The sequence below is a fragment of the Ammospiza nelsoni genome, chromosome 2 (genome assembly GCF_027579445.1).
Source record: "Ammospiza nelsoni isolate bAmmNel1 chromosome 2, bAmmNel1.pri, whole genome shotgun sequence".
Classification (NCBI taxonomy): Eukaryota; Metazoa; Chordata; class Aves; order Passeriformes; family Passerellidae; genus Ammospiza; species Ammospiza nelsoni.
In genome coordinates, this window is record NC_080634.1 from 3,013,813 (window position 1) to 3,031,605 (window position 17,793).

A 17,793-nucleotide genomic window follows, 5' to 3' on the forward strand; every position below is an offset into this window, starting at 1 on the left:
GTTTCTTTTCAAACTGGTCCAGTGCATTTGATTTTTCTGCTTCAGAAATCATCTTGGTTGTGCTCATCAGAAAATCCGCTGCTGTTAAGTGGAAATAAACCCTTCAGAGTTACCAAATCTGGGTGTTTCTCCTGACAACTCACACCTGATTGCTGGTAAATGGTTTGTGTTGAGCCATCCTTTTTCATCCTGCTTGTTTTCACTTGATATGTCTTTTGTCATCTCTTAGAAATTAAAAAACAGAGCATTAATAGAGCAATGCAGGTCAGCCCAATTCTGTCATACATCTTGTTCGTGGCATTATGTTGCTAAGCTGGTCTTAAGGATTTAGGATCTTACAAGAGATTCGGAATAAAAAATACAATGTCATGTATATAAATTATAATATCTTGTAGTTTTTTTCTCATGGATTATTGTCATAAAATATGTGAAATATATTCAGTTTCTCAAGGGCAGTTAATTACCCTGCTCATTTGGGGTTTTTTCATCAGTTATTGCTTTTGTGTAGCTGAAACAGCAGAGCTTTATATGTGTCTAAAGAAATTTTAATTTCCTACAGCTTTAGGAAACTATTTCAACTCCTTGGAATTAATCAGAATGGCCTGGGTTGGAAAGGAACTTTGAGATCATCCGTGACCCTCTGCTATAGGCAGGGATAATTTCCACTATCTCAGGTGTCCAAAGCTGCATCCAACCAGGCTTTGAGCATTTCATAGCATGATGAACTGAGTGGCAGTTTTTCAGCAGCAGTATTTGGAATAGAATTGTATTTTTGCAAAAAAATACAATTTAGAGCTTTATTATGAAGCCCCCGTCAGTATTTATTCAAAACATTTAAAAGAAACAAAATCTCTCAGAGGGAGACCATATGGAATTTTTAGGCATTTACTTTATGGTAAGGCATAACATTTTATGTTAAGGTAATAGTACTAAATGACACCTCAGTTTAGTTCATCCATATAATGCTGTGCTGAATTTTAAGTGTCTCATCCATCAAAATGCATAAATAACAAAGCCATGTTTTCCCTTGCACAAGCCCTATTCTTGTTTCCTCCTTGTCCTTATTCACATAATCATGTTCTCTTGAAGGAGTATCTTGTCATGTGAAGGTACAGAAGAAAGCCATCTCTTAAAAACCACTCATAAACTATTAATTGTTTCAACTAAATATGTGGCTTACAATTAAATCACATACTCTTTATTAAGATGGAGTCTTCTACAAACAATGAATGAAATTCAGCTGCAGGCTCAGGTTACTGAAATAGATTTGCTTTTGCCATCATAGGAATTGTGTGATCAGTGGTTACAGCCAATACAGATCTCTGCACTTGGAGATTGAAAAAGTGCATTATATTCAAATGCACTTTGTTGCTTTTGAACTCTAATTATTCTGGCTTTAAGTGCAGGTAGACCATGAGTGCTCCACAAGACTTGTAGGAAATGTCATATCCATGCAGAGCTCACTTCTGGCAATAAGGGAAGCTGTATCAGGACTGTGGCCTCCTCCTAGAAATGTGTATGCAGGTTTTGGCCTCTCAAGTGCATGTGAAGCTGATGGAAAAAATATTTTTCCTTCTATAATATAAGCACTTTCTGTGCTTATCTGGAAAAGGGCAAACCATTCATCCTTCCTGGTATCAATTTAAAATGTCTCCAATATATGATTTTTGTAAAACAAAGTGTAAAATTATAAAATGTCACTTGCAAATGAGACCCTAACAGCAGTAGGATTTGCTTCCCAGCAAAGGTTGTGTCTGATAAACTATACAGAAATATTCAGGAAGAAATTGCTTTGTGCATCCAAGTTCAAATTTATCCTCAGAGTGTTTGGTTGAAGTTCTGCTTGGCAAGGACTGAGTCTTCTTTTTGTGTATTCCTCCTGCTTATGGGAGCTCTAGTGCTGTATCTCTGAAGTTTTGCTTTATCCACAGGAAAGATAAACTTGGGCTTTTATGTGGTGTTGCGCTGATTTGATTACTACGAACATAAAAAATGACTTACAAAATATGTGTGTAAAAAGCTTCCCATAAACTGAGATACCATGACATCCTCCATACCATTGTTTTAAAGGTTTATTTTCCAAGTTCCAATGTGGATTATTAACAGACAGGGCCATGACTGTGTTTTCCCTTGCACGTATGTATCTGCACCAGAAGGAAATGTTTGCATTTCATAAAAGCAGCCTGAAGCGAGATCAAAATGAATGTCCAGTCATAGCATACACAAAAGATGTTGTGTTTTAAAGACAAGATTATTATGTCTTTGAAATTAAAATAGTTGCCTATATCCAACTGAATGATGAGATAAGGAAAGCCTGCAAATTATAATACTAGGCCTTTGTTAGTTCAAAAATAAATAATTTAACACAAGCCTGTTAGCTCTTTACAGTGTGCTCCTGTAAATTTGCCCCCCTGAATTTAGAACAGAGGACTTTTTAGAGAAGTGTTGGGAAACTCTGAGGAGGTCCAATGCTGATTTCCTTTTTATTTTTACTGTGCAAAGAAAATGGGCCATGGTCAACATTTTTATAGTCATTCTTTGAAGACTGGGTCCAGCTCCCCCTATCTGAGGTTTCGATTCTGGATGGTAACTTTTAGGCACTTAGCTGCTTTTTCTGTTTTCTTTATTTTTTTTTCCTTTCATTGTGATTTCTCACAAACATAATGTTGAGTACTACATGGAGATTCTGGCAATTTTCCTAACCATGGTGTAAATGTTTCTGTTTCTGTATATCAAAGTAATGCCAAGAACAGGGCACTTAGTCTTCTTTAGCACCAAAGTGAGCAGTTTCTGATGTTCACCTACTAACCTAGAATATCCTGACTCTATTCCTGCAGACAGCAGAGCAAACACACTAAAACAACTCCAGTCACTTGAACTTTACACCTGGAGGTGAAATGGCAATGAGTGTGTTGGGTGCTTTCCAGCCCCTGAGCTCGTGCACTGGCACTGCAGAGCTGTCAGAGTGAAAATGTCAGCCCCTGAGCAGCTAATGCAATGCCATAGACACGATGAGGGTTGGGTGAGATGCTCTGCATCCGACATGCCCGCGCTGGGCTGCCGCTCTCAGCCCGGCAGGATTCAATGGCCGCAGTGTTCTGCACGGGGCTCAAAGCAAAAGGACATCACATGAAATCCCCACCACCTCCAGAATAAAAAAAGTTCATGCTGGGGATCCTGAACAATTGAGATTCTCACAGTTTCCCACATGTGTGGCTGCTGGCCAAGAGCATTTTTTTTTCCTGACACAGTTCCAGCTGCCATATTTAGGAAGCCAAAAATGCTCTTTTGGTACAAGATGGCTTTAGTAAAATAAGCAGTACCTCAGGCCCAAAATGCATGCTTAGATGTTAAGATTATGTGCTTACAGTGAGACAGAGACATGCTTTTATCAGGATTAGCTTTTTACACAGTGTGAAGTGTATCCAAATTTACCAAATTATAAACCAGTCCGCCTCTTATTTTGTATAAAGAACATTATGTCAGACATAGGTGACTCTTAAGCAGAGAAGGGTTTATGAACATAGTCCAGGACTGAGTTCAGTGTGGTTTTGTCCAAATGAGGATGGACACAACTATCTCATAGTTTTTATGGCATAATAGAAAACCAGCTAAATCTGCTTTTTTGCCGAGCTGAGGAGCCTGAGTGGGGTTTCCCTTCTGACTGTTACAGAGGTAACCACTGTCTTGTAAAATGTGAGGCAGTAAAAACTGCATCCTGCAACAGCTCTGCAGGGCCCTAAAATGTCTAAGTTGGCCTGTTACAACTTCCAGATCAGTGCAGTAGGCAAATCTGATTTATGTTTTTTAAATAATCTTTTAATAATTTTCTTGTTGTATTACAGACCACTGACAAAATGATGCAAAACCATTTAGTAAAATGTCATAAACTCAGCATGTCTAGTGTTCAATTTACAGCACAATACCATGGCAAATCTGATGATTTAAGATATCATGTTAAAAGATGATTGAAAATGAATGTTTGCACAAGTGTTTGTTAGGCTATAAATATTCAAAAATACACCAGTGGTCTCCAGGACTTTTGTAGTAATTTAGAGCCAACCACCTTTTTTTTTTTTTTTTTTTTTTAGGGTGTGGTTTTAATCTGATGTCTTTTTTCAAAAGCAGGAACAAGAGACAAGCTATACAATTCTGAGAGCCAGGGGCACCAATGTGACCATCAGTGGCCTCAAGCCTGACACCACCTACGTCTTCCAAATCCGAGCCAGGACCGCAGCTGGATACGGCACCAGCAGCCGCAAGTTTGAGTTTGAGACCAGCCCAGACTGTATGTATCTGTTCACAAGGTTTTTGCTGACATCCTGCCCAGTTCCTGACTGATCTCAATGGCTGCTTTCACTCCTGCTCTAGCTGAGGAAATGTGTCTCATAGCTATTTATGATGTGTCTTTCTTGGTAGCACTGCTGGATAACTTTATGTTTTATCATTAAACTTGAAACAGGCTGTAAGGAAAGTTCTATCCCAGAACTATCACAGGTGGTGTTTTCTTCCATTCCCTACCCTACTTTTTTCTCAGACCAGAACTGATACCTTGCTAGACTGTGGCTCTTGCTGAGGGAGGAGGTGTCATAGAAAACAAAGAGTAGTGTCAAGCTAAATCTTTCACCCTGATTCTGTGTATATTTGAGATACGTCATGTATTTCATCCCCACTTCTTCCTTCTCCACCCCAGCTCTTATTCTGAAAGGCAAATAAGTTTCATGTTTAGGAAAAAGAGTTAAAAATTGCTGTTATGGTGACTTGCAGTTTTGGTGTTCTTGTTGAAACTAGAACCCAAGTTAGGACAATTACAATAAGGAGGAAAAAATAGTTGCAGAGATTAAAAGCCTAACAGTTTAGAGGTTAATGAGTTTTCTCTGCAAAGTAATGCCGCCAAAAGAAGGGGAAATTGAAGAAATAGAAATGTGGAAGGAGACAGGGGTGCACATCTCAATAAGAAGCATACAAATACCCAGATGACCAACAAATGGCATGAGTTTGTTGCTGTGTTACCCAGTTATCATAAATAGGTGCAGCTGTGGCTAACAGGCACAAATGGGAATGCTATGACCCTAAACAGAGGCTCTCTAACCTATCTAGGTCAGAAATGGTAGCTGGACACTGGTCCTCACACCAAAGGTCTGAAGCCATCCTGTCATTTTATAACAGTTAATTTTGTAAAGTTCCATGCTCAGGCACCACAGGGAGATACCCAAAATAAGGCAGAAAATTCCCCTGTTTTCCCTGTAGACATCTGTGCCTGCATGCCCTGGCCTTCCACAACCTTCATGTGGATATTGTCAGGCTTTACTGGGAAACTTAGCTCCTAAGAACACTTTCCATCATACCGAAGGGGAAGTGAAGGTGATGATTATGGGATTTCTTGCCAAGGAAGTGTTCCTTACTGAGCACGACATAAAGTATGTATGGCATACATGACATGTATCTTTGTATTTATGTATATGTTTTTATATTAGCATCAGTTTGCCAGCAGTTGCTACAATTAGCCAAAGTACCAACTGAGAGTAGCAGAAACAGCTTTGATAAATAGGCAAAGGTTTCTGGAGTTTAAAGTTTTCTTTCCTTGTATTTATTTGTTTGATGAAAAATTATGTCTTGGATTCAATATCTGGCAGGAGACCAAATGCTATATAATGATGCCTGTCCCCTATGTGCATGTAAATTCTGATGTCACCAATGAGGGGTGTGTGTGTGAGGTTACTTACATGCTTTTGTGTTGCCATTGCAGCCTTCTCCATCTCCAGTGAGAACAGCCAGGTGGTGCTGATTGCCATTTCAGCAGCAGTGGCCATCATCCTCCTCACCGTGGTGGTGTATGTCCTGATTGGGAGGTGAGTCTGGGGTCTGATTTGCACATTTTCTCCTGTTGCCACATCCCAGGGGGGCCCTGGTGACAGTGGCACATGGGGTGTCATGGTGTGGTTGTTTTTTAATCCTTTGTCTGCTGCCCAGGAGCTCCAAGCACTGCTCACAGTCAGTAATGAGCCCGCTCATGTTAGCAGCCCAAATCATGCAGCAGTTGTTAAAAAATGCTATAAACACATTCTCAGGCAATTGTAAAATTAAACTGTAGGGGTCAAAAATCAACAAATCCTCTCATTAGCCAATTTCCTCAAATTCCCTGAGAACATCACATGCCTCTATAGGGCACAGAGAATGTAAATATCATTAAACTTTCAAACAGGCTTTTAATTGTGCAGGGAAAACTGCACAGTTCTGTTTCCACCTGCAGTTAACACATAAAATTCTCTGTATTAATTTTTTTTTTCTCTTTGCTTGTAGATTCTGTGGATACAAAAAGTCTAAACATGGCACTGATGAGAAAAGGCTGCATTTTGGGAATGGACACTGTAAGTTACTGAAGCCTTTTAATGCTTCCAGATCTGTTGAATTCCTCCCCTAGGAAACTGATATTTTTCAATTAAAAAAAAAAAGAACCATACCTCACTTAAACCAAGGTGAAATTAGGAAGAGAATTATCCCCTCTCTTGTGGGTAAGGGGATTTTCCCCAAACAATTATTCTTTGTTTCAACTTCTTTAATCTGTGTTCAGGTTAGTAATGAGCAAAACATCTCTGTCTATGTTCAAACAATGCATGTGTTTGGAATTGTAATATTTATCCTGCTGTGCAGCACTGAAATCCAGAGTACAAGTGCATCTTCCTCATTATATAAAGTCTGAGAAACATATTTTCCTTTCCCAAAGCAAAATATGCATAAATTAAACGCATCTTGATGAACACCAAAGCTGCTGTGAAAATTGCTTGCTTGAAAAAGTTCACCTACAAATAATTGTAATAATCTGATTCTGGTTCCCCTTTGCAATGTGTGTAATTTTGTTACACTTTTCCATGAATCCTAAAGGTTGTTGCTGTGAATCCTAAAGGTTGTTTCACAGGCAAAGCTCCATCCATACACCCTTTAAACAGGAAAAAAATTAGTTTTGGAGCAGGAGAAGCTGAGGGGAAAAGAAGGTGATAGCCTAATTTGCGATCAGGAATGGGAGGATTACTTGGTTGGTTTTTCATTTAATCACTGTACTTTGGATTTTTAAATCCTTACAGGCAAAGTTAAGGCCCCTAATAGACACCAAGACAAGAAAATATTTTTTTTCACCTACATAATTATTGATATCTAATGAGGCTTTGTTTAATAAGAAGCAGTAGTTCATCTTTGAAACTGTTTCAGCTCCAGATGAGTGTCCTGCTACACCATGTAAACCATGGCTGAGCCATGTATTTCTGTTGTTTAGCATGTTGTAACATTAATATCTGTTGGGTTTTTTGCACACAACATTGGCACTCTGCTGTTTGCAAGAACAGAGCTGCTGGTACCATAATCAGGTTGCCCCTCCCCAAATATAAGCGAATTAACATTTTAATGAGGGATTTACCTGCAGTAGCTGGAAATTAAAGCTGCTTCCCAATCCTTGTGACAATGGAATAACTATGCTCTGACTGTTCAAATTATTATTCTTTAAAGTTTCCTGCCTCTCCTTATCTCCAGAGAGCCAAGAGCAGGAATATCCACAATTTCTGTCTCCTTCCCCAGCACTGTCAGGGGATACACAAGCTGCAGCCCAACAACTGCTAACCAACTATTCTCAAAAAAATCTCTAAGGTTACATGTGGCCTGTAGAATTAATGCTTCATCATCCAAATTTAATGAGGTTATAAAATAAAAGCAGCCAGTAAAATAAGTGTCACAGACAAATAACAGGTCAGAATTTGCTCTCCCTACTCCCACACAATGGAAAGTTGCAATCACTATTCTTAAACATGGCAGTGCTGTTAAATTCCTGTGGATTAAATTGCTTTTAATTTGGCTTTAGATATTTATGTACTGTTTTCTGAGTAGTGCCATGCTGATTCACTATGCAATAAGACCAGAGCCAATCATGGGTCTGGTATGTCTGTTAGAAGTTCTTGAAAATTATTTATTATGGATTTTGCAGATATTTATCTGTTACAATTTGGAAGTATGTACCTGTGTGGCTGTTGAAATTTTCAATCTACCAAATTACAGTCATTCCCAAAAAGTAAGAAAATTGCTCTCATGAACTGAAAATGACAAAGTAACTTCCATGGCTGTCGTAAACTTTCAGCATCTTATACACAGCAGCTGGTTTATTTCAGTCAGTTTACTCTGAATTACTTTTAAAAAGGCTCCAGCCATGAGCTATTCCCTGCAGCCTTATTACAAATCCTATAATATTACTTCAAAGGAACAAAAATGTTTCACCTCCTCAGATCCTCTCCCTTTGCCTCCTCTGGCTGGGCCTTTTTATTTTTTTGCTACCTTTAGGGCAATTTGTGCCGTTAAAATGAAAATGTAAATTATTATGTTTGCACAGAATGAGCTGTAAAGTAGTGCAGCTTAACACATGTGCACGTGTTTATTATCTGTATTTCATGACAGAACCCAGTTACTGCACAGGCTGCCCTTAATTATTGGTGTGAGGGGATTATTCTCCTTGCAGCCACCATCACCTGATCTTGGGAACCTCTGGGGTCAGCATTAAAAATCCCAAGCCAAAAACCCCACAGTGCAGAAGCTTTTAATTGTTATTTTTATTGGGGATGTGAGGGGGCCTGTAATGTACATTCAGCATGGACGGGAAGGAGCATTTACAAGATTTTTAACCAACAGCAATATACAGCCAATTACTTTTTGTTTTACTTGCAGGTAATTCTGTAATCATCAGGCTCTTGAAGGAAACACGGTTGGCTTTTAAGGCTGTGCACATGCAGCCCTTGTGTTGGGAGCATGGCTCTTACTTTGCTTTGTTTTCAAGACAATTAGCTTGGGAACTCAGTTTTATAATTTTTTTGTTTGTTGCTGTGTTACCCAGTTGTCATAACTGGTATGATTATATTCTTAGACCAATAAAGCCTCATAAAATTGAGGGTTTTCTTCTTTTTATTCATACACTTTGCATTGTTTGATAAAACAATTTTGTGCTCTCACTGTCCAATGATTTTTTTTCCCACATCTTCAGCAGTGAAAAAGTTGCTGCAGTATAATAATGCTAAGCTGGAAAGGATATTACTGAGTGGGTCAGAGCAGTGTTTGTTGAAGGAGTTAATATCTTTTACAAGACCTACTGGTACAGTTAAGGAAAGCTGGAATACATGTCTGGGAATGAAGGGTTTGTGTCAGAAGCAGAAAACTTCAAGCTGAGTATTTCACTTTTTGTTAATAAAACATATTCCTGTTGTAAAAAGAGTACAACAGAGGCAGGCACAGAAGGGATTGTGTGCAAGGCTTTGAGCTGGGCAGGGGGAATGAGCCTGTGCTTTGCTTTCAGCATTTTTGTTGGAGGCAAAGGTTGACAATGATCTCTTCCAGCAATCCCTAGCCAAGAAACTCTAGAGGTGCCCAAAATAATAACATGGATTTATGGGGAACAAAGCTCTAGAACCAGCCTTTATTCAGAACAATTGTCTGCCATCCTTGAATGTTCTGGCAGAGAGATTGAGGCAGGGGTGCATTTTTTAATGTATAAGTTTCTTATTATGCATCTTGTTGATGGACTTAGGAAAAAAAAAAGCTGGAGTTAATCTGATTTCTTAATATATTCCTAAGAACTTGTCAGGTTGACTGTAGCAACACACTTTGTTCCTTGCCCCTTTTTTGTTACTTTGGAAGGGTCAATTTAAGGCAGCATCTAAATGTTGCCTTAAATTGCAGATATTTGAAATAGGTTATCACACTTCTCTGCATTAGTGTCTGGTTTCACACTGTACAAAGAATCTGAGGACCCACAGAAACCAGTTTGGTTTGAAGAATTTACTTCTTCAAAGGAAATTCTTTCCTTCTCCTTCCTTCCTTCTATTGATTTGGTTTCTGTTGTCTCATGAGTTTTATTTCAAGTCTAAGTAACATTTTCTCTCTGAATTTGTTTTTACACAGTAAAACTCCCAGGTCTGAGAACTTATGTAGATCCACACACATATGAGGATCCCAACCAAGCTGTGCATGAGTTTGCCAAGGAACTGGATGCTTCCAATATATCCATTGATAAAGTAGTTGGAGCAGGTAATGACCACCATCTATACTGAATTAAAGACATATTTTTGCTGTGTATATACTGTTTTATGTCTTTAGGTTCATAGTTGTTACTGGAAAGAAAATGTTCTAGGAAGTCTTCAAATTAGCAGGTTACATTTGCAGCTGATTTTAGTGCAAAGTTAAGGGCACACAATTTTCTACTTCTTTTTTTTCCTGAAAGAAAGGAGACAGCAAGACAGCTTCTCAAAGGACACCAAGCCCATACTTGAGTGCACCACTGTTGTAAGGGAAAAGATCATTCTGCCTTACTTCTATCTTTCTCTTTAAAATCTGTCAGCACAGGAAATGTTATCAACTGTGAAGATGTTTTCTTTTTTTTTTTTCTCTTTCCCCATAAAAGGACTCTTGACTATTATGCCTTGAGTGAAACCACAAACTCATTTCATAGCAGTCACCAGGCATCTATCAGGCTGCAGTGACCTTTGGCTATTGGATTGATTTTGGTCACTGCTTGGGATTTGAATTATTGATTTAGGAGGAAAGGGTTGTCTGTCCAATAACTGGTTGTCTGAGCCATAAAGATGCCACAGGTTGTTGGATTTACAGGAAACAAGTTGGTGAAATGATCAGATTTTGTATCTGGAGCCAGATTACAGAAATTCTCATTACAACAAGTGTTGCAATGGAGCATGTAGCTCCTGATGGAATGTGAGCTTGCTCCTTGAAGTGAAGTGGCAGATTGTCTCATTGAGCCAGGAGATCATGGAGTGTTGCCTTTCCTCCTATATTAAAGCATTTATGAGGAGTACTATTGATTTTTAATCCATTGAAAAATACTTGTTCCTTTACTATTGATTTTTTTGGCTTCTCTCTAAGTATATGGTTTGAATTAAAACCATGAGATGTAAGAGACAGACTCTGAGTGCACAGCAAAAGATTTTCAGCTGGAAAATGTGCAGAATCCAAGGTACTGCACTCAGTGCATCTCCTGAATCACCCAGCAAACAAAAGGAACAGTTTTCATATTCTCTTACTGAAGCTACTCAACTGTTGTTATTTGAAGGTATTTTATGGAAAGATGGAATCCATGTTCCTTGCTGGTTTTAATTTTGCCCCACAAGAGTGCACTGTTCTCCATTATCTTCAGTCAAGGCAGCAAAGCTCTGCTTACTGCACATAGCAGGGAATTTGTGTGGGGATGGAGAAGGAGGGATACTCTAAATTAAAGTCCAGGAGCAGTGTGTTTCCTTGCAAGACTTTCAGGAGCCTCACAAATGCAAAGTTTGTAAATTTGGGCTGTGTGCAATATATGAATCTAGAAAAGGAGTTCCTAGGATCATGCCATGTTTTACAGCTTGGTTGTTCTGACCTGTTTTTAGTCAGGATGCACAGCAGAATAAGAAGTAAATCAAAATTTGTCAAATATGGCCTCTGCAAACAGAGGAAAAATTTTGTAGGGTCAGATGTTTTAAAAGCCTCCCTGCTCCACTGCAGTGAGAATCACAGTTTATTCTGGGTTGGAAGGGACCCCCAGGGATTGTGGAGCCCAACTCTCAAATGAATCCCCCCACAGGGATTGAATCTGGACCTTGGCATTACCAGCACCCTGCTCAAACCAACTGAGCCAAGTGCCAGAGGGTTCCTGCAAACTTTTTACATTAAAACTTGTGCTGAAGCTGTAATAACACCTTTTTTTGGGCACCATAACTCAGTTAATGTAGTCTGGAGCACATAAGGCATTATAGTTAACATTTCCTCTTAGCATTTGCTTGAGATGCCATCAGGAAGAGCCAGGAAGGGAAGAACAGATGAAAATCAGGCCACAGAGGGCTGGGAGCACCCAAAATGAGTTTGTGGCATCACTTTACACTGCTATCACCCTCAGCACGTGGTAGCTTTCACATTCAGAGTGCTCTGAGGCAACTTCTTCAGGAACACTTCTCCCCAAAACCATAAAGGCATTTCCTGCCTCTTACTGAGTCAATGCCTTGTTTGAGTGAATGACTTGGTCTCTTCCTGCCCTTGTCCTTTGCAAGGCAAGTGTGGATGAAATTATTAAAAAAAAAAAAAAAAGACAGGGATTTGAGAAGAAGGGATTCATTTAACTGCCCTGGAGTGTGACGTAAGTAATGAGACCTTCAAGGCAGGCAGGCAATCTTGACATTCTGAAGTGCTCCAAGCAGTTTTTCACAGCTTTAGCCAGAAGTCTCTGAGAAGAGAGGGCTTTCAGAGCTTACATAGCTTTGAAAACATACACAAATGCAATAAGGAAATATTCTTATCCAAAAGAACCTCAAGAAAAACACAAGGGATTTTAGTGGGAGGCTAAGCATAAGAAAATTGAGGTCAGAAGCCACTTTTTCAGACTTTTCTTTACAGTAATTTTTTCTTTTAAAATACCTCACTTATTTTTATGGATTCAGTTCAACAAACCACTTCAGAAGTTTAAATCCAACTGGGCAGTAGGAGAATACTGAAGAAAGTACTTTATTGATTTGGGGTGGATTTAACTATGTGCTTTGCTGAACAAGAAAACAAGCATTTGCTTTTCTTCCAAAGAGGAAATATACTTATAGCATAACATCTTGTTAATCAAATTATTCACAAAATTCAGGTGCTACCTGTCTATAAACTTACTGTGAAGGTTTGCAGTGTCCCAATGAATGTGGCTGATGTTCCCAAGGTTTATGAAATGTTGAACTTTGGTGCCTCTCCAAATCTGAGGGAGTTCTCTGCACAGATTTAAAATGCAGCAGAGTGAAGGGAGTAGCTTATTTCACAGAATCTTCATTTACTGTTCCCCCGAGTCTAAATGCACAGCAAACACTATCCTCTGATGTATTAATAACCTCTTTTAAAAGAAATTAAAATATCCTGAAGAGAGATCTTTGTGCCATGAACAGCCCTCCTAAATAATCCCTATCAGCTTCCCACATGTAAATAGACACACCAGTCAGCAGGGCAGGTTGTTCAATCTTTATGTGTGGGATGTAATTAAAAATAAACACCTCAGGAAGGCTTTGTATGAAAAGCCATCATTCTCACATCTTACAGTCAGTGCCAGTTTTTCCACTCAAGCAGAATCCCTTGTTTCTCTTAAGCAGTGTCTGGTGAAACCCAGTCCATTTCTTAGTGGGGTCATGTAATAATAATAATATGCAGGAAAAATTGTAGTGTAACTGCATGGGTCACTATGGTGTTGACCAGATAAATGTATTTAGCATCCATGCTGTGCTGGAGGTAAAAAATCATAGGTTAATGTAGTTGGGCTGCCTGGGGAGCTCTTTCCAATGAAATAATTTTCCAACAAAGTGAACCTGCTTTATATCCATAGACAAATAGGAAGGGCCCATCTTTTATTCTCTTGCAGCATCTGCTGGCCTTGAGGTACTTTTGGAATCTGATTAATCACTCAAGCTCTGGATCATTCAGCCATGGCTGAATGGGACTGTGTTGATGGACATTACCCATAACCTTTTCCTTCCCAGAAGTTAAACAAATATCAGATTCACGATTCCAGCTTTAAAATGAAGGATTGGTTGCTGGGCTGCTGGCTGAAATCATAGCTAAAGTCTCCATTGACAGTAACTGTAAAATAGTTCTAAGACCTTAGCTTGTTACAGCTTTTTGGACCATTAAAACATCAAGAAAATGGACTTGGAAGCAGGGTGCTACAAGATTTATTTCAAGCATTTTCCCCCCTTTCTTCTGTTTTCAAGATGTGCTTTGGTCTTCCTATTTTGTGGTGCTCTGACAGTATTGAGCTGGGGTTAGTGTTTGAACTCCTGGTAAAGTATAATGGTCATTTGGGCTTGCAGAAGTTGAATGCTTTTAATTAGGTCTGAAAAAAACTCAACTCCCTTTAGTTACTAGTAACAGCTTTTAAAATTTGTTTTCTGAGCTGCTGCCTGTCTTGGCAGCCTGAAACACAAAGAGTGTTAGAATCAAAGGATGTAATGTCAGTGCTTTTTAGCAATATATATGTACATAAAAATGGATCTTCCTTTGACTGGTTATTATCTTGATAGTACAGTTCTATGCCTAGAGGATGAAGCAGCTGGTGGTAAGATATGGTAACATGAATTTCTATGTTGTTGACTCAAATCTAACCTGGGTTAGCAACAGAGGAAGGTCATTGCCCTACCACACATTTTTTCAGGTCTTTTTTGATTAACTTGGCTGTCTAAAAAATAAAAATATTCAGAAAAGAAAAGCTGAAAAGGGGCATTGAAATCAGTTGCTGCTCAAATAATAATATATTGAAACTTCCTTATGTGATCTGTGTAAAAATTATTCAACAGAAAAAAAATTTCAAGTAAAGTGTCTTCTTCCAACAGTTTTCTATATATTTAATACTTCCTCTTCTGAATGCTAAGATAATTTTCCTTGTGCTCTGCTCTTACATGTTGCAAAAGGGTAAACCAGTGTACACCACATTGCAGGGGCTTGAGTGCTGATTGTTCTTCCTTGAATCCCTACGGAGTAACCACATTTCAGCTTTCATCACTTTTCCACTCTCTTTTTTTAGGAGAATTTGGAGAAGTGTGCAGCGGACGCCTGAAGCTGCCTTCTAAGAAGGAAATTTCAGTGGCCATCAAAACCCTGAAAGTTGGCTACACAGAGAAGCAGAGGAGGGACTTCCTGGGAGAAGCCAGCATCATGGGCCAGTTTGACCACCCCAACATCATCCGGCTGGAGGGAGTCGTCACTAAAAGTAAGCAATTCCAGCCTGAATAATTCTCTCATTTGCTGATCAGTCAAAGGAGAGAAAAAGTGAATTATGAATTAAGTCAGCCAGGTATATGCTCTGCAAAAAGCTCAGTAATAAATTGGCAGGTTTAATAAACTCTGGAGTTAGGAATTGCTCCAAAATTGCTCCAAAAGGGCCAGGAGGGACTGGGTGATGATCTGCTAAGGAGTCATGGAGACTGATGAGGCTTCGTAATTGCACTGAACTTCCCTGTGTTCTGCTTTCAGCTAAGTCATTAGATTTGTCATTAGCACTAATTAATGAACAGCCTACCTGGTACAGCAACAGGTTCTAGTGAATCATTAAATAAGGCGAAACTTTTTTCCTAGATGGTTTTCATGCAGGGGAAATAATCCATAAGATATTCAATAGGTACCAGCACAAGGCATGTTCAAGCTCCAGAATTCACACATCATGGTGTGTGTGAATCTCAAAGAAGAAGTCTTGAGGATTTAATCTGTCAGTAGTAAAATTAATTTTATCTCTGTCCTTATATATCTATTTACTTAAATGCCTTTTCTAAATCTGCTTTTGTGTGCTTATGTGTTTGCTTGGGATATTTTTGTTAAAGCATATTCTTCGTCTTTGTTTGTGATTACAAATCACCTTCTCTTTTGGAGAGCAAAAAATTTAACTGAAGCCTCCATGTACATGTGGTATCTTCTTGGAAAAGTAATATATTTCAACAACCTTCTTCAGCCACATTTTCTATATTTCCACTACAGAATGAAGAGATACATTTAGAAATCAAATTTATCTACCTACATTAGTTATTAAGGGGGAGATCAATAAGCTTTTATATGAGGCAATCTTTAAAAAAAAGAAGAAGAAAAAGGAGTCCTCTAAGATTTTTCAGGAAGCAGAAAAAATTGGTGGGATATTTTCTTGTTCATTCCAGAGGACCCTGCTGGCGAAGCAACTCTTTGCCATTTCAGTGCTCAGCTTGGAATTTGCTGAGGATGTTTCTAGTTTAACTGACCAGAAACATGCCAAACACTTTGGGTTTAAGTAGATGGTTTTATTAGTTTGAAGAAAATTTTGGTTTTTAATTGTGTAACTCAAAGTTTCACAAGAATAGGCATGAAAAAATTTCATAGCATACTGCTGAAAAGTATAAGAAATGAAAACCCCACCAGAATATGTCTAAAAGTCTCTAGTGAAAGGTATGTAAAACACTACATGTTATGAAGAGTCACAATTATAATAATAATAATGCCTTCTCTATGTATGATTCATGAAATTCTATTTTGCTGATTTCAATAACAAAGAAATTATTGTTTATCTTAGGTCTCACAGTCCTATTAGGAAAGGTCTGCCTGCATAAATTGAGGTTTATCTCCCGCTTTGTAGTGACACACATTTTGTACAGTCAGAATAAGATTTGCAGTCACAAAATCACTTGAAACGCCAGCATCAGCCTGCACACAGCTGAGCTAAAATCTCTTTTGTTACATTTTGTATTCCTGGAGCACTTGAGACAATAATTTAATTGCTGTACAGGCAGGAATTTATGCATTGCTCTTGAATGTGCATTACTAATTCTCTCTGTACTCTGTGTGAGTGACTTTTAGTGAGTTTGCCACTCAGGTGCATTCACAGCACTGCTGTCTGGTTTGGGGGGCAGGGGAAGGACATCAGGAGTGCCAGCTGCCCATCACGTCCATGTGTGAGAGAGCAACTCTGAATATTCCCTGCTGAAGCCAATAAAACCTCAGGGGTACAACACCCTCTGCAGATAGCTCCAGAACAGGAGCTGAGAAATCTGCTCTGGAGCTGCTTTTTACTGGGCAAAAGTATATGGCACAAACTAAACATAACAATATAATTATTTGTTCTATTGGACATTCTGCAGGGTGATAGAAGAACAAGCTTGGGAGTTTGGAGGGTTTTTTTTGTTTGGGTTTTTTTTTTAACAAATCAATCACTATATCAGGCTTCCAGCCTTGCCTCCAGCACAGAATTTTTCCTCTGCTCCTTGTGGATTTCTGCATTTCCCAGCTGCTGCCCTGCACTCCTGGGCACACTGCAGGCAGCAGTCTTAATAGCCAGCACACATGTTCTGCTTAGTTTACTAATAATTTACAGCAATTTGCAGCCTGCTATTCTAATAAACCTGGGCAATACTGTTGACACAACTTGTTATCATTTATAAACGGCTGAGCTTTGATAAATGGATGCAGAGGGTTCTTTTAAAACTTCAGAGCATGTGATTCTTATTATGGGCACATTTCCAACTGAATGAGGGTGAAACCCTGCACTTAGATTTTTGAGTGTGGGTGAGCAAGGCAGGAAGATGCTCCTGTAATAATTTGGAAGATATATTTCTTACTCTAATTTAAGTTCTTCTGATAAAGTCTCATAAAATTGCCTGAGTTTGTACAGAAACCAGGCACCTGTCTCCTGGCTTCAAAGTGCAGGGCAAAGTAAATCAATTTATCATAGAAAGTTTTGGATAGCCCTGTACTTGAAAGGTCCAACAGCATATTCTGGGTGTTATCAGAAATCCCTTTGAATTCATGTTACACACAGAGTGCAAGTTAAGTGCTTTTTCTTTTCTTTCTAAGCTAGCAAGACTAAATATAAATAGATTTTTTTTTTAGCTTTTACATTGCTAGATCTCTTATCTGTATCATCTCTTATATCATTCATGATTAATATTTTGCATACAGTATTTCCTACTGGTGAATGGATGAGAGTCAATTAATTACTCATTAGTGTGACTCCCACAGTATAACACATCATTTGTACCGCAGAAAGAAGATATTTGAACCCATTAATTCATAATGTTCTTGTGTTAAATTCATTCTTTGAAATGACTATTTCTCTTCTAAAGTTTCTACTTAGTAGAAGCTGTATTTTTTGAAAAACAAACAGAAAAAAAGTTGTTACCATTGACTTAGCTTTTTGATGGCTTTCTTCTTCTTAATTAAGCTGGGTACCTTTTTCAAGCCTCACGCTGTTCAGTTTTAAAAGCTAAAATTTCACCATGCTCATATACAATATGCAGGCCT

At 38.6% G+C, this 17,793-nt stretch overlaps 1 protein-coding gene across 2 annotated transcripts in view; it reads left to right on the forward strand.

The window, feature by feature from the left end:
• Window positions 1-17,793, forward strand: part of EPHA3 (EPH receptor A3) — a 174,929-nt gene that overhangs the window by 128,814 nt on the left and 28,322 nt on the right. The window contains exons 7-11 of one of the 2 annotated variants that reach the window (XM_059491578.1): window positions 4,126-4,288; window positions 5,750-5,852; window positions 6,304-6,371; window positions 9,934-10,059; window positions 14,561-14,746. In XM_059491578.1, coding sequence (XP_059347561.1) covers window positions 4,126-4,288; window positions 5,750-5,852; window positions 6,304-6,371; window positions 9,934-10,059; window positions 14,561-14,746 — 646 coding nt within the window. The remainder of the gene's footprint in view (window positions 1-4,125; window positions 4,289-5,749; window positions 5,853-6,303; window positions 6,372-9,933; window positions 10,060-14,560; window positions 14,747-17,793) is intronic. The other variant, XM_059491584.1, reaches the window with a different exon arrangement.